Source organism: Diabrotica undecimpunctata, chromosome 7, assembly GCF_040954645.1.
Source record: "Diabrotica undecimpunctata isolate CICGRU chromosome 7, icDiaUnde3, whole genome shotgun sequence".
NCBI lineage: Eukaryota > Metazoa > Arthropoda > Insecta > Coleoptera > Chrysomelidae > Diabrotica > Diabrotica undecimpunctata.
In genome coordinates, this window is record NC_092809.1 from 85,262,272 (window position 1) to 85,284,281 (window position 22,010).

A 22,010-nucleotide genomic window follows, 5' to 3' on the forward strand; every position below is an offset into this window, starting at 1 on the left:
TTCAACAACTAACACGTCACATGAAACAATTTATCCAAAAAGCAAATGGAATATCAATAAAGCCAATTGGTCACTTTATACATCCTTAATAGAAAAAATGTTTGTCAACTATAGTATCTCTTTAAACACTTACGAAAATTATAATTTTCTTATTAATTGTATTAATGAATCTGCTTCAAAATCTATCGCTCAATATAAAATTCTTAAACTCAAAAATCGTCCCCCTCCACCATGGTGGGACCCTGAATGTGATATAATAATTAATGAAAGAAAAAAGGCATTAAAAGCTTACAAACTTTCATCAAGTTTTGATAACTACTTAAAATGTCAGGAAGTTACTGCTCGAACAAAAAAGCAGTTGAAGCAAAAAGCTAAATCCAGTTGGATCAAATGGTGCTTCAATTTAAACAAAAATACCTTTTCTAAGCAAATATGGTCACAGGCCAACAAAATGAATCGAAAACCGCAGAATAGTATAAAACCTTTCAGCAATGAAGTTTTAGATGACTTCTTTAATAAAGTTTCTCCTCCCTGGGTTCAATATTTCTCTAACCAATCCGAACAAAGTCACCAATCCAATCACTTTTTGTTGAAACCTTTCACTAAATCTGAATTAGATTTCGCTCTCAAAAATTGCAATAATACCTCCCCAGGGATTGATCAAATCAAATACCCTATGTTAATCAACCTACCAAGAGCCGCTAAAAATTTAAAAACGCCATTGTTGTTCCTATCCTAAAGTCTGGTAAAGATCCAAATTTTGCAAATTCATACAGACCCATATCGTTACTTTCCTGTGTTTTTAAAACTCTGGAGAGACTCATAAAATTTAAACTGGATTGGTGGTTACAAAAAAATAATTTGCTACCAGAAAATCAGTTTGGTTATAAAAGAAGCTTTGGAACACTAGATGCTCTAACAACCATTGTGGTAGATGTACAAAATACCTTAACCAGAAACAACTATTTAACAGGACTCTTCTTGGATATTGAGGGAGCATACGAATCAGTTTGCTTGTCAACTTTAAGAAATAAAATGGTTAATTTATTTTATATGCCAATCGCATTCGTGGATACAATAATTGGATTTTACACAAAGAGGATCATCTATGTAAGAGATCATAATAACAAGCTAATTGGACCGCGATATAATTATCAAGGTATACCACAAGGCTCAGTTTTATCTCCAATCTTATTCAATATATACAGCTCTGACATACATAACATCCAAATAAATAACAGTTCATTTAAAATCGTACAGTATGCCGACGATTTCTACATCTATACAGAAAACAAAAAATATGAAACCTGTATACAAAGCCTTAGCAAAATATGTGAATCCCTTTTTTCATGGTTCTTAGAGAATGGTCTCAATTTATCTATAGAAAAATCAGTAGTATCTATCTTCACAAGACATAACATTCCTAGAAATGAAAATATCATTCTGAACCATCAATGTTTTAAGCTTCAAAATCATGTCAAATATCTAGGCCTTATTTTGGATAAGAAGTTAACTTGGAGACAACACATAGAGTACATGCTTGATAGATGTAACAAAGGCAGCAATTTCCTCAGAATGACAACTAAAACGTGGTGGGGTTGCGATGTAGAAACATCCTTGTTGTTTTATCGCGCATATATACGATCTATTCTAGATTACGGTGCTACTCTATACGATTCCGCCTCTAAGAACCTTTTAAGAAAAATCGACACGTTTCAAAATTCTATTATGAGGGTATGTTTGGGTGCTATGAGATCAATCCCTATATAACCCTTATATGTTGAAGCCGCTGAGCTACCCCTGGAAAATAGAAGAAACTTTTTAAGTGAAAAAAGCCTTCTTAAAATTCTATTAACTAACTCCCAGTTATTTTCAAGCGTCCGTCAACTTAACGAGTCAGATCTTACAAACAAATATTGGGAGAAAAAACCTTCCCCGCCTTTATGCATGGCATTACAGAATAATCCTATTTTTTTCAAGAAATTGGACACGGTTGACAGAAGCTTAGACTACTATTCTTTATTTCACAGAACCCAGGTTATAATACCCACTTATAGTGAGAACACCATTATGAGTAGCAATCTTCTAATATCTCTACTGCAGGATTATAGGGAAGCCACAGTAATATACACGGATGCATCAAAAACAACAGAAGGGACTGGATGCGCATACTTTTTACCTGCTACAAACGTAGAATTCAAGTATAAACTACCATATGAATTTTCAATCTTTTCAGCGGAATCAATAGCTATACTTGAAGCTCTAAAATATGTTAAAAACACCTGCAATAGACATATCTTAATTCTGTCAGATTGCCTTTCAGTTTTGCAGAGCATAAAAAACATTGAATTGCCCTCAACATTTAGTAACCCCTACATATTTGAAATAAAAGACCGATTGTATCATTTATCATCGACTGGAGTCAACATAAAATTTATTTGGGTCAAAGCACATATTGGTCTCAAACATAATGAGTATGTAGATCACTTGGCTAAAATGGGTGTAACAACTGGCTCTACGTTGAAATATATGCTTAATATATCAGATGTTACTACGATTTTCAAAAAAAATCAGCAACTTAGATGGAAAGAGCAATGGAAACATTACTGTTCTACAAACCATAAAAGGTATACCTCTTTACAACCAACTATACCTCAAACAACCTGGTTTCAGAATTTCAAAGCTCCTCGTAAATATATTACTACTATAAATCGAATACGCTTTGGACATGCATGCTACCCATGCCATTTATTTAAAATTAAAGTCATCGATGATGATAGGTGCAAACATTGCGGCAAGTTAGTTGACCTCGATCACATCTTCTTTGAATGTCCTAAATTTATTCAGCATTCAAACTCCCTGTATATAAAATTAACTAAATGCAATACATACGCTCCATATAATATACAGTCCTTTTTAGCCATAGGTTCTGTAACAATATATAATTTAATTATAGAATTTTTGTCAGACACATGCATAGCTTTATAAATCTGGTACTCGTTCATGAAAATTTTCATGAGCGTGTATAGGGTTAGACTTGTACCCTTTGTTTATCCTACATGTAATAATACCTTATCCGTGGTCCAGTATTGTTTGTCTGTTAAAATAAATGTCTTGATGGACCCCTAGACGAGAAGCGAGTGTCCTTGTATTTTCCTTCGACGTGTTCTTCTATTAATTAATTTATATAAAAAAAAACTACCCATACTACATGAAGAAGAGGAAGCAGCAATGGCATTAGGAAATGTAGACAATGAAGCTGTCTTTGATAGAGGAGCAAGAGAAGTAGATAATAACATAACAAGATTTCAACTTGTAAATGAATACTTTACAAATTTATTAAATTAAATATACATAATTTATTAACAAATCTAAAATTATATTTTTACAATACTTACATTTAACACTTAATATAATAATTATACAAACCAATTTACATTATAAATTATTTAATTGCCCTACCCACTTCCCTAGAATAAGACAAATATTAACTTTTTGGTGATTTTGATACCATAGCAATTAGTATTAGTATCTTTTGGTTGGTGATAGAGGTTACGGAGTCAAGAAATATCTGATAACACCCTTAGGAAATTCTCAATAACCAGCTGAAAATTTATTTAATGAGGCACAAATTAGAAGTAGGAATCAATAGAAAGGACACTTGGAATATGGAGACAGTAGTTTACAGAATTGGATTTTTGGATACAGGTAAAGTTAGAACGCATAGAAGCAATTGTAGTTGCAATATTAGTGTCACACAATATTACAATGCTTTTTAATGGCCCTTTACCCATACTACATGAAGAAGAAGCAGCAATGGCATTAACAAATGTAGAAAATGAAACTGTCTTTGATAGAGGAGTAAGATACATAGACAATAATATAACAACATTTCAACTTATGCATCAATACTTTTCAAATTTATCAACATATCTAAAATTAATTATATTTTTGCAATAATTATATACATATCATTTTATCTAATAATAATACAAACTAATTTACATTATAAATTATTTAAATGCCCTATAAACTTCCCTAGATTAAAAAAATATTAACATTTTTGGGTGATTTTGATACCATAGCTATATACAGTTATCTATGAGAAGAGCATGTGAAGAGCATATAGTTTCCTGTATTGGTTTTTGGGGTAGGCGCAAAGTTAGAATGCATAGAAGAGATTGTTATTGCAACATCAGTGTCACACAATATTGCAATGCTTTTTAATGACCCTTTACTCATACTACATGAAGAAGAGAAAGCAGCAATGGCATTAGTAAATGTAGAAAATGAACCTCTCTTTGATATAGGAGCAAGAGAAGCAGACAGTAATATAAAATGATTTTAACTTGTGCATGAATATGGATAGAATGTGTATATAACATAATAGGAGGGTATATAACATAGGAGGGCTAATCCTAAGAGAAAATGATTTACCACAATAAAGTACTGAAAAATAGCATATCTAGGCATGCACTGAGAGAGGAAAAATACAATGTCCTGGAGATTAGACAAGACACGCAAGAAAAAAAAAGCTACAAAAAAGAGATATGATGACACAAATAGAAAGATGATCAAACAAAAATTCAAAATTTAGATTTGATTTATTTTAAATCAGAAATTTTGTTAAATATTATATTTATCTGCTCTTTTGATAAATTTGGATGTTTTTCAAATATTGACAATTTTATTTTACTTTTTTGGTCCTCTTTCATTGACGCAATTCTTGCATCGGATTCATCTTTTAATACCTGTAACTCTAACATATGTTTCTCTTTCATGAGCCCTTTTTTAAATTCCTCTATCTCTGTTTTTGCAGCTGCCCATTGCGATATCTTGGTAGCAATTGTATCAGTCTTATATTTTTTTTCTGAAAAATTAGAAAATTAAACTAATACATACAACTATTATTTATAAGGTAACTTACTATCTGCTACAACCAGTGGTTTTGAAACATTTTTTTTTAATTTCTCTGGTTCACACTTGCTCCATTTACTTTCACTTCCTGTAAGTTTTAAAAAACATTATAAGTACTGTAAATAAGCTATATACAAATCAAACATACATAAGTCAAAAAGTACTAACAATAGAATAACTCAACAACAATGATATTAAAATATTGAATTCAAAATATCAAATCCATTATGTTTGTCTTTTTAGCTTTGAGAAGCCAGATCTTTTAATTATATTTTTATATTTAATTCCATGTTATATAACACGAATAATAATTCCTTTCGTAGATACGCTTGATATAACCATATCTTATTTTACTCTTACTAGAAGAACTTAGTTCTTTATACAACAGTTATACAAGCATTCAAACAAATAAGGAAACAATAGCAGAGAATATCCATACAATTTTGAAAATATTGATAACATAATAAGATAAATATGAGAGCAACAATTCAGGAAATAAATGATCAGTAATATATCAAACTATAAACTGTATATGCAACTGGTACAGCCATGATTTTTTGCCAGAACTTATTATGTAAACCAGATAATTTACCAAAATAAGATAATAAAAAAAGTTACACTTTATTTGTTTCTACTTACTGTCACCAAGTATATGCTTTGATCCGCCACTAGTGGATGGTTCCTGATCTGCATAATATGTGTGATCATCAACAATTGCATTATTTGTAGGAAGCGAGGGACTCCAATCATACCACCTTCCTCGGTTTCATCAATAATACAATCACCAGCTTCATAAACCTCTTCAGGTTGTTGGACCACAGCATCATCATCAAATTCTGAATGCAATCCTTCTAATCGGGTACCTAATGTCTCTTTTATATCTATGTCAATTTCATTGATCTTACTGTCCATCTGGGAACCTCCACCTGTACCCATAACATGTGCTTTTCATCAGCAAATTTTCGTTTGGACCTTTTTTTAATGTTCTCATACTTCTTTCGAAGCACTTTTACCTCACGAAAATTTGACCCGACGAATTTTGATAATTTTAGGGTTAATGGTTAATCTCGCATAGAAGCATTGGTATGTTAATTGGGGTTTTAATATTAATTTTGATCAGCTCCTGGTAGACATCATAATCTTTTATTTTGTTTATTGGGCATTCCCAAAATATGTGTTCTAGTGTATCCATTTGCCCACATGAATGTTGGTTTTATATAAATGTACTCCTGTAAGGCAATGACCACTCCTCATTCTAATAATGGTAGTAATATGCAGCCTATCTATGTATGGGATTGTGTCAAACCATGGTTTATTAGGAAAAAAATTTTGTATGTTGTTATACCACTTGCCTTTATATTGAAAATAATGTTGTGAATTTATTAATTGTTAAGTCTTTAATTTATAATGTCTTGTTCTTATCTTAATTCATTAAAAAGCACAATAACTGATATTTATTTATTTATCACTACATATACAATAATTTATTAGTAGGCGAGCGTAACAACAATATCGCGAGCGCGAATCTTCTCTATTAACTGTTCTCAAAATAAAAGTTCCCTCATATTTATACGAAAACAGCTGCTCTAGAACTGCATGGATGTTGACCTCAATTGACCTGGTTTCGCCTCGAATGGACAGGCCTAATTCCGGAAGATTCGAATGGAACCAGCTTTTTATTACTTGGGGTTTATGGTCGAAAGGTCTCGTATAATCTAAAACATATTAGAATCAGTCATCATATATTTTACAGTTATTTTTAGGCCAGGATATTTATCGTAACATTGCCCCCCTCTTAAAAGATGGTTCCTCCTGGAACCTTGTCGGGACTAGAACTGGAACGGTATGCTGGTATCGGCAACTGGACCCTCTTTTACAACTTCCAGTTGTATAAAAATGACAAGGGACGGTTTTCTCTCCGCACCAGTAACTATGCGGATTGCAACAGACTAACACCTGGACTTCGGTGTCTTTAAAGATCTCCTCCACCATATTTCGGATAACCCTCCAATCTAATTGGCGGCACTCCAACTTTGGCATGGCTAACTTTTGCACGTCGGACTCCAGTACGTGCTCTCTCAATTGAAGTAAGGCTTCCCATACATCTCGGTAGGTAGGTTGGTCACGGGCAGTGTCTTTTGTTACCAGGTAGAAAAGGTAACGTGATGCATCTTGGAGTTTCAAGGTTTTACCGGGAGCTGGCACTTGGCATTGAAGTTCTGCAACTCGACCAAACTTCCTTCGAAAGACGGATGCCAACCCTGGTGCGTCTTTGATACTGGCCGGGATGGTAAGGGCCAGCGAGTAGTCATCGGGGAGCGCGAGTAGATCTTGCTTTTCTTCAGTGGTAACACCATGTCTCGCTTTACCGGTACCTCCATAGGCACCCATGAATTCCTCAAACGTGAGGTCAGACACATCGTGGACTTGGTTTACTTCCACTTCTTCATCTACGTCGTGGTCACCTTCGAAAGACGCCAACCGGTTATGGTGTACTATCATCGGCTTTCCCCTCGGAATCTTGCTTATTCGGTAGATGACATCGTTGATCTTCTCCATAATTAGGTATGGGCCTTCCCAAAACTGCTGCAATTTGGGAGAACAACCTTTTCGCTTCTTGGGATTATAGAGCCAGACCTTGTCGTTCTTCTTAAAGCAACCCTTTTCGGCTTGTGTATCGTACCGTTTCTTCATTCGGTCGCTAGCGATCTGAAGGTGGGAACGGACTAACTCATGTACATCGTCCATTCTTCTTCGTAATTCGATCACATAATCTTCACCTGCTACATCTTCTCCAGGTCGACATCCAAACTCGAGATCACAATTTAGTCGCATTTCGCGTCCGAATAGGACTTTGGCTGGTGTCTGGCCTGTTGATTCGTTAACAGCAGATCTGTAGGCCATTGTGAAGAACGGAAGGTATTGGTCCCAGTCTCGCTGATGATCGGACACCATCTTTGTCAAATACTTGCCAACTGTCCTATTCATTCGTTCTACCATACCATCCGATTGCGGATGATACGCGGTAGTTCTTGTTTTCTTCATGCCTAGTCTATCACATATTCCTTGGAATAGATCACTTTCGAAGTTCCTGCCTTGGTCACTATGGATCTCCAAAGGCACTCCAAATCGGCTGATATAATCTTGGATCAACTTATCTGCAACGGTGGCGGCCTTCTGGTCTGGAAGTGCGTAAATCTCGACCCACTTAGTGAAGTAATCCATTACTACCAACATGTACTTGCCCCCATTTTCACTTTCTGGAAATGGCCCTGCAATGTCCAAAGCTATTCTTTCAAACGGGCTTCCAACATTATATTGTCTCATAGGAGCTCTCCTTTTTCGGTGAGGCCCGTTACTCGTAGCACAAATAGTACATTTCTTACACCAGTCTTTTACGTCGTCGGAACTGTTCATCCAATAAAACCGTTCCCGAATTCGCTGAAGGGTTTTCCTTACACCAAAATGCCCTCCCGATGGACTGTCGTGTAACTGACGAAGTACTTCGGCTATTCTACTCTTTGGGATCACCAACTGTCTTCTCTTCTCCGAACCGTCATCATTTTCCAGGACTCGTTTGAGCAAGCCATCTTCGATGATAAATGAGTCCCACTGGGCCCAATACGTCTTAACTACTGAGCATAGGTTTGATATTTCCTGCCAAGGTGGTCGACGGTTTTCCTCTTTCCATTTTCGGATTTTCTGTATAACTGGATCTCTCTCTTGTTCTTCCCTTATCTTAGTAGGCGTCCAGTCGTCGTTGACAATCGTCGTTCTTAGCACTGCTGCTTCCTTGGATTCCGTTTTGTTGCAGTGGGAACACTCTGCTGGGCATGGCCTTCTGGAAAGAGAATCAGCGTTTCTATGGCTAACTCCGGCCCGGTGCTCAATCTTAAAATCGTATTCTTGGAGTCGTTCGATCCACCTGGCTATCTGACCCTCTGGATTCTTAAACTGCATCAACCACTTAAGGGCGGCATGGTCGGTTCGGATTAGAAACTTTCTGCCATAGAGGTATTGATAGAAGTGCTCTACTGATTTCACTACTGCCAGAAGTTCTCTTCTCGTGACGCAATAATTCCGTTCAGGTTTTGAAAGAACTTTACTAAAATATCCGAGAACTCGTTCCTGTCCTCCTTGAATCTGAGACAGCACTCCTCCAATTCCCACATTACTTGCATCCGTATCTAAGATGAACTCTCCTTCTGGCAGTGGATACCCTAAAATTGGTGCTGTTATTAAATGCTTTTTCAACGTTTCAAAGGCATTTTGGCAGTCTATATCCCAGCGGTATTCTCTTGCTTCCTCTGTAAGTCGCGTTAATGGCTTAGCGATATCTGCAAACTTCTTAATAAACCTCCGGTAGTAAGTACATAGTCCAAGAAAACTTCTCACTTGATGTTTGTCAGTTGGTTTTGGCCATTCCTTAATGGAATCGATTTTTCCCTTATCCACGGCCACTCCTTCTTTACTGACTATATGACCCAGATAATTGACTCTACCTTGAAATAGCTGGCACTTCTTGGGGTTTAGCATCAATTGGGCAGCTTTAAGTCGATTAAAAACGTTTTCTAAATTCCTCAAATGATCTGCGAATGTCTCTCCCAAGACGATTATGTCATCCAAATAAACCAGGCATGTTTTCCAAGATAACCCTCTCAACACATTTTCCATAAGCCTCTCAAATGTCGCAGGAGCATTACAGAGTCCAAATGGCATAACGTTGAATTGCCACAATCCAGATCCTGTGGTGAAGGCTGTCTTTTCTTTATCTACTGGGTCCATTTCTACCTGCCAGTATCCAGACTTCAAATCCAAAGTAGAAAACAATTTACTTCCAGCCAATGTGTCCAATGTGTCATCGATCCGAGGCAGAGGATAACTATCTTTCTTGGTAACGTTGTTCAGCAAACGGTAATCCACACAGAACCTCGTCGTTCCGTCTTTCTTCTTAACCAGGACGACCGGAGAGACCCATGGGCTCGTAGAGGGTTCTATCACCCCGTCTTTCTTCATTTCCTGAACAATCGTTTCAGCTTCCTCTCTCTTCGCCTGTGGTAATCGTCGAGCTGTTTGACGAATTGGCTTAGCATTACCAGTATCAATTTTATGCTTAACAACGGTAGTTCTTCCCGTCTTTCCTCCTTTCGGTACGAAAATATCACGATACTGCCGAAGAAATTCCCTTAATTTCCTTTTCTCCATCTGATTTAGAGACTGTCCTGCAACTGCAACCATTTGGTCGAATTTGTCGTTGGAATTATCAGATGTTGTCGCCTGACGGATTATGGATGTCACAGGTACACAAGTTCCTACTTTTGTCTCTTTCTTGATTGTCACTGGGTAGTCATTGACATTGATAAGCCTCACAGGAATTTCCTTAGCCAAAGTCACCAATTCCTTTCCAATTATGATTCCACGGCCAACCTCATCGTCGTGGTTCCAAGGCTCCATCATAACAGGTCTCCCTTCGTCCACAATTCCCTGTAGCCGCGCTACTATGATCGTTTCGCTTCTCGCAGGCACGACTGTATCTTCTTTAATGGCTGCTTGCACAGTGTTGTCATTATGTGGATGGAGAAATACTTCCTCGTTGCCAACTTTGATTACCTTATTCTTAAAATCCAATTGGAATCCATGCATATTCATTACGTCCATTCCTAATATAACATCCTCTTCGATGTCAGCAACTATAACAGTATGGACAAACTTTTCTGCCCCAATTCCCAATTGTACCTGGATTTCTCCATGAATGTTGGCATTTTCACCTGTAGCGGTCCGAAGTCGCAACCTCGTTGGTAACAGTTTCTTTCGGCTGTTTATAACTGTCGGGCGTATAATGGTTCTGGTCGCTCCGGTATCCACCAACAACGTATGTCTTTTACCATTTATTTCTCCATCTACATATACACTATCTTCACGACATTTCAAAGAGGCTATTAGTATAAGAGGGTCTTTGGAAAAGTTCCGGGTCGAAGCTGCTCCCCTAAAGCCGACTCGTTCTGGTTTTTCCGATGGTGAGTTTCTTGATTTTATGGTCTTCGTTTTCTTGTATGTCATGTGTTGTAAAAACAACATTTTATATTAATTTCAGTTTATTTTTCGTTTTCACAAATGTTGAATTTTATCTTATGCGACAGACTGTATTTGACAGACTGTCAAAAGTGCGGTGAAAAAAGTGCATTTAGTTTTCTCTATAGTCGCGCGCCCCTAAAACGCCGGTATAAAAATGAACAATTTATTAAAGCGAACTCTTTATTTAGTAATAGTGCCTTTGTAAATATTTTCTCGTTATTAAATGTGTAGTATCGATTAATTACGCTTATTTTTCTCTAAGTACAAACCCCTATAAAACCAAACACATACTGAACCATCGCCGTGAAGTCTGCTTATCTATATCGAAGGAAACTCTTGTACAGTCCATGGTCCTAAAATATTTGGTACTGTACACGCACGGGGAAAGGAATTTAATAAGCTTTCTCCCGAACAATTGTTGGAGATCAATCAAAGTTCCAACATTATTTTTGGTCCTTCGAGCCGGATTTTGTGTTTGGTGATCGCGTTGTTTGTACTTTACTCTTAGGTTTGCATATTTATATAAATGTGATTAAAAGACCCTCGAAAAGACTAATGTGTCGCAATAAACTCTAAAACAAAAGGACAGAAGTGAATTTTATCTGGTGTTTGTGCCTGTTGCTGTAAACTACTGGACAAATTGGGTGAGATTTTTCCATATTATAATTTCGCTTATGCACAAAGTGAACCGCTTTTCAAAAAGACTATCTCTTTAAAAAATTTATTAGTAGACATTTGTAGACATTTACCACGTGTGCGAAAAATTTAATTGAAAAGTAAACTCTCAGTGTAATTTAAGACATTTATCGCGTTTTAATAAACTATAAACTCTCGCCGTGTGCTACACATGTTATTATATGATATAAACATTATTGACTCTATTCGCGTTGTGTGCTCTACAGGTTATTATAATATAAACATTATTGACTCTATTTTCGCCGTGTGATACAGATATTAGTATATAATATAAACATTAATTTCTCTAAAGAATTCGGTGTTTGCACGGCCTTAGGCATTTGTTTTTGTAGTAGTACCTTTTGTTAAAGTCAAAATGGAAGATCTCAAGAAGAAGAGAAAACCACTGAAGGCCAAGATTACCAGAATAGCGAACTGGTTACTAGAAAACGCAGATGCAGAAACTGACGGTCTCCAGTTTCAACTCAGACACACCGAATTGAAAACATGTTATCTGAAATATGAAGACGTGATGGATCAGATTGAAGAAATCGATGAAACCGATTCTGAAACAGAAGACAGGGTACTGATGGAGGAAAAATACTTTTCTACACTAGCTGGACTGCAGCATAAGATGGAAGCTTTAAAGTTACCCTCCCACTCGCTCATCTCAAACGATACTCCACCAACTGTAGCCACTGCTAAGGTTAGGTTGCCGGAAATTACGATGCAGGTATTCTCAGGAAACTTCGCCGATTGGAACGCGTTTTATCAGCTATTTGAAACGCTAATAATCAATAATGTAGAGCTAAACAATGTGCAAAAATTTATATATCTGAAATCTTTCTTAAAAAATGAACCTTTACATTTGATAGAAAATATAGAAGTTGTAGAAGAAAATTTCCGGATCGCTTTGGAGACGCTTAAGAATAGATACGAAAATAAATCGCGTGTGATTAGTTTACACATCCAAAAATTGTTAAAGGCTCCATCTTTAGCTAAAAGTAACGCAAAATCATTACGAGAATTTTTAACTCTTTGTAAACTTTCCTTGCTCTTAAAAATATGTCTGTACCTATCGAACATTGGGATTTACTATTGATCGAAGTATTTTTACAAAAATTAGATTTCGCGACGCATAGGTCATTTGAGTATGAAATAGATTCAAAGGCTTTACCTACTCTCTCACAGTTTTTTAGTTTTCTCGAGAAAAAATGTGATATACAAGAAAAATTAAACGTTTCTGATAATGATAAAAAATTTAATAAACCTCAATTAAAAACATCTTTGTTTTCATCAGTTAATTTACAAACAAACTCGTTTTCGGATACTAATTGTATATGTTGTAAAAGTAATTCTCATAAAATTTATCAGTGTAATGATTTTAAATGTCTCTCTTTACAGGAAAGATTTAATTTTGTAAAAGGTAAGAAACTTTGTTGGAATTGTTTGGGTAATAAACATTTTTCTCAAGATTGCAACTCTTCACGCTCATGTAGTATATGTAAGAAAAGACATCACTCGCTCTTGCATAGTACCTCTGAAAATGTCTCTTCCTCTAGGAACACGAATAGGCAATATTTCTCTATTGATCGCAACGCTCAAGCTCCCAAACATTCTCAAGGCTCTTCCAGTCGTGTTGCTTACACATCTACTCCGCCCTCTTATAATGCTCATGCCCAAAACGAAGCTTCTACCAGTTCGTTCAAACCTCCTTTAGAAGTACAAAATACTGCAGATTCTCATACAGCCACTTCTCTCTCTGCTTTATCAGTTAAAACTGATGTATTGTTGGCTACCGCTTTAGTGACAGTGTATTCTAAAGATGGCAGACCTATGCATGCCAGGGCGCTCCTAGATAATGGTAGTCAACATTCGTTCATTTCTCGTGATTTGGTTGAGAAGTTAAACCTCACCCCTTATTTTAAACAGTTACAGATATCAACCATATCCGAAAATACCTCAATGTCAAATCAAATGATTAACATAGATTTTTTTCCCGATAATGTGAAGGATAGAAGTTTCAAAACTTCTTTTGCTGTACTTGATAGTATAACCTGTAGGCTTCCTAAAGCTACCCTAGATAGAAGCAAAATAAATGTTCCACCTAATCTCACTCTCGCAGATCCCTCGTACTCTGTTCCCGGTAAAATTGATTTGCTTCTAGCTGGCGACATCTATAGCGAATTATTGACTGATGGATTCATTCGTTTAGGAAAGAATCTTCCCATTCTTCAGAATACCCACTTAGGTTATGTTATTTTTGGTACTATTCCCCCTCATGTCTTTCATCGGAGTTCAAACTTGGCTATTTCTCAGTCAAATGTTTCTCTCTTTGTTCAGTCCGAATCCGAAGAGAATAATTTAGATAAATTGATACAACAATTTTTCGAAATTGAAGAAGTTCCCCACGTTAGTAAATTAACCCCCGATGAGGAATTGGCTGAACAAATATTTAATAAAACCACTCGTATTTTACCTTCGGGTCGTTTTCAAGTAAACCTACCACTTGTCTGCGAAAATGCGCATAAAAAATTAGGTGAATCTTTTAAATTAGCTTTAAAGAGATTTATTAATTTAGAAAATAGGCTCTTAAAAAATGAAAATACATACGCTCAATATAAGTCGTTCATTAGTGAATATCTTTTTCTCGAACATGCTAGAATAGTCCCTCTCTCTCTTACTAATGAAAATTTAGAAAATAAATATTTTCTCCCGCATCACTGTGTAGTAAAGGAAGAATCCTTAACAACAAAACTTAGGGTTGTTTTCGATGGTTCGATGAAAAGCTCTAGTAGTTACTCGTTAAATGATATCCTACTCAAAGGTCCCACTCTTCAACCGGAACTTTTTGATATTTTGCTACGCTTTCGATTATATTCCTTTGTTTTCACAACTGATATACAAAAGATGTACAGACAGGTTAAAATCAATCCTGATCAAACCTTTCTGTTAAACATACTTTGGCGTGACTCCCCGGAAAAAGATATCGAGTGCCTGGAATTGCAAACAGTTACATATGGAACTAAAAGCGCCAGTTTTCAGAGTACTCGCTGTTTAATGGAACTGGTAAATACTCATCAAACTGAATATCCCCTGGCCAGTGACGCTCTTCAAAATAATTGTTATATTGATGACATTCTCTACGGTGCTAATGATGAGCAAACTCTCCTCAAAGCTCACAAGGAATTAACTAGTTTACTTGGAACAGCATGTATTTCTCTACATAAATGGTGTTCTAACTCGGACTCGTTTCTAAAAAACATTTCTTCTCTCTCTTCAAACTCTTCTTATGTCATAGCTCCAGATAATTGCTCTAATAAGGTTTTAGGTTTATGCTGGAATCCTGTTCTTGACACGTTTTCAATCTCTCTTCCAGATTTCACCCTAAAGAACTCATACACTAAGAGAGAAGTACTGTCAATGATTGCCCAAATATTTTATCCTCAAGGTCTTATTAATCCCGTTACAGTTGTCGATAAGCTTATAATGCAAAAGATTTGGATTTCCAAAATCGGTTGGAACGATACCATTGACGCAGATACGTTACATGAATGGCTAAGTTTTATTAGCAGTCTCTCTCATTTTAAGGACTTAAGTATACCTAGATGTCTCTTTTTAAGTCAAGAAATCACTGGTGTTGAGATTCACTCATTCTCAGATGCAAGTTTAAAGGCTTATGGAGCTTGTATCTACTTACGTGTGACCTATAAATTAGAACAGGTGTCTTGTTCCCTTCTAGCATCTAAGAGTCGCGTTGCTCCGTTAAAACCCTTGACCCTTCCAAGATTGGAACTCATGGGTGCTCTATTGTGTAGTAAACTCACAGCAAAGATTGCTAATATTGAAAAATGAAAAAGACAGAAAATATTTTATTTCACGTTCAAAGCGTCTATGTACCTATTGATACGTATTTCGCTTTAATAAAGCTCATCAGAATAGTTATTCATAGCCGTTCTTAACGTGAAAAATAAAATTCTCTGTCTTATTAGAAGTAACAATAACATGACTTCGTTATGGACGCAATAGCGACATCTGATAGAAAAATCGGTAAGATAGTTTCGAAACAAATTCAGATTTCTGCTTTAATCTGGAGCCTTCTAAAAATTGCAAGGCATGGCCAAACGATGATAAAGATGTTAATAGAGACATGGGGAATCTAAAATTTGCATTCCACGACATGTCTATTCATCTAAGCAGAAATCCTAACGAATTTGTTTCTCGTACTCATACAGAGTAGATCCGAAGAAAAATGAAAAAGACAGAAAATATTTTATTTCACGTTCAAAGCGTCTATGTACCTATTGATACGTATTTCGCTTTAATAAAGCTCATCAGAATAGTTATTCATAGCCGTTCTTAACGTGAAAAATAAAATTCTCTGTCTTATTAGAAGTAACAATAACATGACTTCGTTATGGACGCAATAGCGACATCTGATAGAAAAATCGGTAAGATAGTTTCGAAACAAATTCAGATTTCTGCTTTAATCTGGAGCCTTCTAAAAATTGCAAGGCATGGCCAAACGATGATAAAGATGTTAATAGAGACATGGGGAATCTAAAATTTGCATTCCACGACATGTCTATTCATCTAAGCAGAAATCCTAACGAATTTGTTTCTCGTACTCATACAGAGTAGATCCGAAGAAAAATGAAAAAGACAGAAAATATTTTATTTCACGTTCAAAGCGTCTATGTACCTATTGATACGTATTTCGCTTTAATAAAGCTCATCAGAATAGTTATTCATAGCCGTTCTTAACGTGAAAAATAAAATTCTCTGTCTTATTAGAAGTAACAATAACATGACTTCGTTATGGACGCAATAGCGACATCTGATAGAAAAATCGGTAAGATAGTTTCGAAACAAATTCAGATTTCTGCTTTAATCTGGAGCCTTCTAAAAATTGCAAGGCATGGCCAAACGATGATAAAGATGTTAATAGAGACATGGGGAATCTAAAATTTGCATTCCACGACATGTCTATTCATCTAAGCAGAAATCCTAACGAATTTGTTTCTCGTACTCATACAGAGTAGATCCGAAGAAAAATGAAAAAGACAGAAAATATTTTATTTCACGTTCAAAGCGTCTATGTACCTATTGATACGTATTTCGCTTTAATAAAGCTCATCAGAATAGTTATTCATAGCCGTTCTTAACGTGAAAAATAAAATTCTCTGTCTTATTAGAAGTAACAATAACATGACTTCGTTATGGACGCAATAGCGACATCTGATAGAAAAATCGGTAAGATAGTTTCGAAACAAATTCAGATTTCTGCTTTAATCTGGAGCCTTCTAAAAATTGCAAGGCATGGCCAAACGATGATAAAGATGTTAATAGATGCAAATTTTAGATTCCCCATGTCTCTATTAACATCTTTATCATCGTTTGGCCATGCCTTGCAATTTTTAGAAGGCTCCAGATTAAAGCAGAAATCTGAATTTGTTTCGAAACTATCTTACCGATTTTTCTATCAGATGTCGCTATTGCGTCCATAACGAAGTCATGTTATTGTTACTTCTAATAAGACAGAGAATTTTATTTTTCACGTTAAGAACGGCTATGAATAACTATTCTGATGAGCTTTATTAAAGCGAAATACGTATCAATAGGTACATAGACGCTTTGAACGTGAAATAAAATATTTTCTGTCTTTTTCATTTTTCTTCGGATCTACTCTGTATGAGTACGAGAAACAAATTCGTTAGGATTTCTGCTTAGATGAATAGACATGTCGTGGAATGCAAATTTTAGATTCCCCATGTCTCTATTAACATCTTTATCATCGTTTGGCCATGCCTTGCAATTTTTAGAAGGCTCCAGATTAAAGCAGAAATCTGAATTTGTTTCGAAACTATCTTACCGATTTTTCTATCAGATGTCGCTATTGCGTCCATAACGAAGTCATGTTATTGTTACTTCTAATAAGACAGAGAATTTTATTTTTCACGTTAAGAACGGCTATGAATAACTATTCTGATGAGCTTTATTAAAGCGAAATACGTATCAATAGGTACATAGACGCTTTGAACGTGAAATAAAATATTTTCTGTCTTTTTCATTTTTCTTCGGATCTACTCTGTATGAGTACGAGAAACAAATTCGTTAGGATTTCTGCTTAGATGAATAGACATGTCGTGGAATGCAAATTTTAGATTCCCCATGTCTCTATTAACATCTTTATCATCGTTTGGCCATGCCTTGCAATTTTTAGAAGGCTCCAGATTAAAGCAGAAATCTGAATTTGTTTCGAAACTATCTTACCGATTTTTCTATCAGATGTCGCTATTGCGTCCATAACGAAGTCATGTTATTGTTACTTCTAATAAGACAGAGAATTTTATTTTTCACGTTAAGAACGGCTATGAATAACTATTCTGATGAGCTTTATTAAAGCGAAATACGTATCAATAGGTACATAGACGCTTTGAACGTGAAATAAAATATTTTCTGTCTTTTTCATTTTTCTTCGGATCTACTCTGTATGAGTACGAGAAACAAATTCGTTAGGATTTCTGCTTAGATGAATAGACATGTCGTGGAATGCAAATTTTAGATTCCCCATGTCTCTATTAACATCTTTATCATCGTTTGGCCATGCCTTGCAATTTTTAGAAGGCTCCAGATTAAAGCAGAAATCTGAATTTGTTTCGAAACTATCTTACCGATTTTTCTATCAGATGTCGCTATTGCGTCCATAACGAAGTCATGTTATTGTTACTTCTAATAAGACAGAGAATTTTATTTTTCACGTTAAGAACGGCTATGAATAACTATTCTGATGAGCTTTATTAAAGCGAAATACGTATCAATAGGTACATAGACGCTTTGAACGTGAAATAAAATATTTTCTGTCTTTTTCATTTTTCTTCGGATCTACTCTGTATGAGTACGAGAAACAAATTCGTTAGGATTTCTGCTTAGATGAATAGACATGTCGTGGAATGCAAATTTTAGATTCCCCATGTCTCTATTAACATCTTTATCATCGTTTGGCCATGCCTTGCAATTTTTAGAAGGCTCCAGATTAAAGCAGAAATCTGAATTTGTTTCGAAACTATCTTACCGATATTGCTAATATTGTTAAAGAAAAGTTATCTCAATTAGACTCTATAAATATGTGGTCGGATTCAGAAATTGTTCTCGCTTGGCTTCGTTCACATCCTTCTCGTTGGACCCAATTTGTAGCAAATAGGGTTGCACAAATTTTAGATAATTCTCCTAATGCTCACTGGAGGCACGTACGATCCAAAGAGAATCCTGCCGACATACTCTCCCGAGGAATGCTACCCTCTGAATTAATAAATTCGTCCTTATGGTTTCATGGTCCTCCATTTTTAAATCAACTTCGGTTGGATTTATTGAAATACAACCCAAAGGGGTATACTTCCAAGTTGCCTGAAGAAAGGAAAATCATTCTCCACGCTCGAAATGATCCAATAGATTTCTTCACCTCACTTTCTGATAGGTTCTCCAATTTTTCAAAGTTTGTAAGAACTTTAGCCTATATGTTTAGATTTGCTAATAATGCTAAACCGCTTTCTTGCAAGTTAACTAATACCCTTGAAGTCAGCGAACTTCAAAACGCTGAACTTAAGATTATTAAGATGCTTCAGTATTCCAACTTCTCGAGTGAGATTTCTGAGCTTAAGAAAGGTAAAACTTTATCTAATAAGTGTCTTTTACCCCTAAATCCCTTTTTGGATGAGAATGAAATGCTCCGGGTGGGAGGTCGCCTCAGAAACTCAGACGTTACCTTTGATCAAAGATACCCTCTTCTCCTCCCCTCAAAAAATCGTGTAGTTCGTCTCATCCTCCACAGAGAACATGTCAGACTCTGTCACTCAGGTCCTCAAAATACTTTGTCACAAATTCGTCTCAAATATTGGCCTTTAAATGGACTACGAGAAGTCAAGAAGGTCACTCACCAATGTATGGTTTGTTTTAAGTTTCGTGCCAAACCCGCTACCCAGATCATGGCAGATCTACCAAAAGAACGTTTAAACTCCTCTCGAGTGTTCGCTCACGTCGGATTAGATTTTGGCGGCCCCTTTCAGATAAAGTCTTCCAACCTTCGTAAGGCTCCTTTATTAAAATCGTATATTGCTCTTTTCGTTTGCTTGTCGACTCGAGCTGTTCATATTGAAGTCGTTTCCGGCCTCTCTACGGAGACGTTTCTTCTCGCTCTAAAACGCTTTATTAGCCGTAGAGGCCTCCCTCAAACAATATTCAGTGACAACGCCACGAACTTTCTTGGTGCTCGCAACCAGCTGTTTGAACTCTATAAGTTTTTCAAGGAAAAGGAAAGCTCTCGTTCTATTAAGGAATTTTTGGCCTCATCTCATATTCGCTGGAAAACTATAGTTCCTCGAGCCCCTCACCATGGTGGTATTTGGGAAAGTGCTATAAAGAGCGCAAAGCATCATATGCGTAGGCTCCTTGGCAATGTTAAGCTTACGTTCGAAGAATTCACTACAGTTCTCGGTCAAATTGAAGCTGTGCTCAACTCCCGGCCTCTTTGCTCCCTTTCAAATGACCCCTCCGATTTTACGTATCTTACTCCTGGACACTTCTTGATTGGACAATCTCTTACGTCCTTTCCTGAAAAAGATGTGATCCACATTCCTGAAAACAGATTGAATTTATGGCAACATTTGTCCAAACTCCAACAAGTGTTTTGGAAAAAATGGTCTATCGACTATTTGAATAGACTTCAAAATCGCCCTAAATGGTTTCTGCCTCATAAAAACCTAGAACCTAACGATCTCGTGTTGCTGATTGAAGACAACACTCCTCCTCTTCATTGGGTACTAGCAAGAGTTATTGAGGTCTTTCCCGGAAAAGATGGGAGAGTAAGAATTGCCTCGGTGAAAACTAAAGATGGAGTCTTCAAGCGCTCTATTACAAAATTGTGTCCTCTACCCAATGACGATTTAATTTAAGTTAGTATAAGATGATAATTGTAATGTATTTTTTCTTCCGCATGCTCTCTTGGCATAATATAATCTGTTTATTTGTGTTAAAGCCAGCGCTTCAACGAGGGCGAGTATGTTGTAAAAACAACATTTTATATTAATTTCAGTTTATTTTTCGTTTTCACAAATGTTGAATTTTATCTTATGCGACAGACTGTATTTGACAGACTGTCAAAAGTGCGGTGAAAAAAGTGCATTTAGTTTTCTCTATAGTCGCGCGCCCCTAAAACGCCGGTATAAAAATGAACAATTTATTAAAGCGAACTCTTTATTTAGTAATAGTGCCTTTGTAAATATTTTCTCGTTATTAAATGTGTAGTATCGATTAATTACGCTTATTTTTCTCTAAGTACAAACCCCTATAAAACCAAACACATACTGAACCATCGCCGTGAAGTCTGCTTATCTATATCGAAGGAAACTCTTGTACAGTCCATGGTCCTAAAATATTTGGTACTGTACACGCACGGGGAAAGGAATTTAATAAGCTTTCTCCCGAACAATTGTTGGAGATCAATCAAAGTTCCAACATCATGCTTTTTATCATATTAACGAGCTGGTCAAGTTTATCTTCATCTCCTTCCTCTTTTACAGTTCTAACTTTACTGTACCCGCCAGAGGCCTGCGTAGCTGACTCGTACTCGAGGGCGGCGGATAAGACATCAACCAGCGTCTTGTGACGAGCTAATCGTAGTGTTCTCTGCATTTCATGATCACGAAGACCATCAATAAACGTTTGAACGGCCAATTTTTCCATCATGTCTTCGGGAGCTGTTGGATAAGCATATCGTACTAATCTGGCAATATCTACCTCATATTCTTGAAGAGCCTCATCTTTCTTCTGTTTACGATTTTTAAGCTGCGACTGATATACATGCTCCAAATGTTCGTGGCCATATCGCATATTTAACCTCTTCTTCAGTTGTTCGAAATCATCGGTCTCCTCTACGGCTATGGTCTGAAGCACATCTAAGGCATCTCCTCGAAGAGCGATAGTCAGGTTTACCGCCTTTTCTTTTTCAGACCATCCATTGGCTCTTGCGGCTGATTCGAACTGTTTCATGTAGTTGTTCCATGACGATTTTCCATCGAAAGTTGGGACTTTCACATGGACAGAACCTCCACTTCCTTCAAATTTCGGCCGTGTTTCCAACTTACATTTCGTCTCTTCTTCTTTTGTCTCCACTGTAATTGGATTGTTTCCTCTCTCTGCTGTCCCTGTTTCCTCCATCTTCCTTTCCATCTCTTTAATCTTTTCTTCGAAGGCCAACATATCGGCAGCAACTTGGTTTTTTAACGAAGACACTCTATCGTCAAGAGCAGATATCTCTGAAGTGACTTTAGAGATGTTAGCAGAAA

At 36.4% G+C, this 22,010-nt stretch overlaps 2 protein-coding genes across 2 annotated transcripts; both read left to right on the plus strand.

The window, feature by feature from the left end:
- Positions 1-12,043: 12,043 nt before the first annotated feature.
- LOC140446510 (uncharacterized) lies at positions 12,044-15,522 on the plus strand. The gene is made up of 2 exons (XM_072539067.1): positions 12,044-12,400; positions 13,072-15,522. Exons 1-2 carry the CDS (start codon positions 12,044-12,046, stop codon positions 15,520-15,522), a joined length of 2,808 nt encoding a protein of 935 aa, XP_072395168.1.
- Positions 15,523-18,794: 3,272 nt separating this feature from the next.
- Positions 18,795-20,618, plus strand: LOC140446511 (uncharacterized). Its single transcript, XM_072539068.1, has one exon. It carries the CDS (start codon positions 18,795-18,797, stop codon positions 20,616-20,618), a length of 1,824 nt encoding a protein of 607 aa, XP_072395169.1.
- The last annotated feature ends 1,392 nt before the right edge of the window (positions 20,619-22,010 follow it).

What these genes read in the sequence shown, in the direction of transcription:
- LOC140446510 (XM_072539067.1), top strand. Translation starts at nt 12,044, where the DNA reads ATGGAAGATCTCAAGAAGAAGAGAAAACCACTGAAGGCCAAGATTACC. An exon ending in TGCCGGAAATTACGATGCAG is followed by an intron (nt 12,401 to 13,071) that starts GTATTCTCAGGA and finishes CTCTCTTTACAG; the next exon opens with GAAAGATTTAATTTTGTAAA.
- LOC140446511 (XM_072539068.1), top strand. Translation starts at nt 18,795, where the DNA reads ATGTGGTCGGATTCAGAAATTGTTCTCGCTTGGCTTCGTTCACATCCT.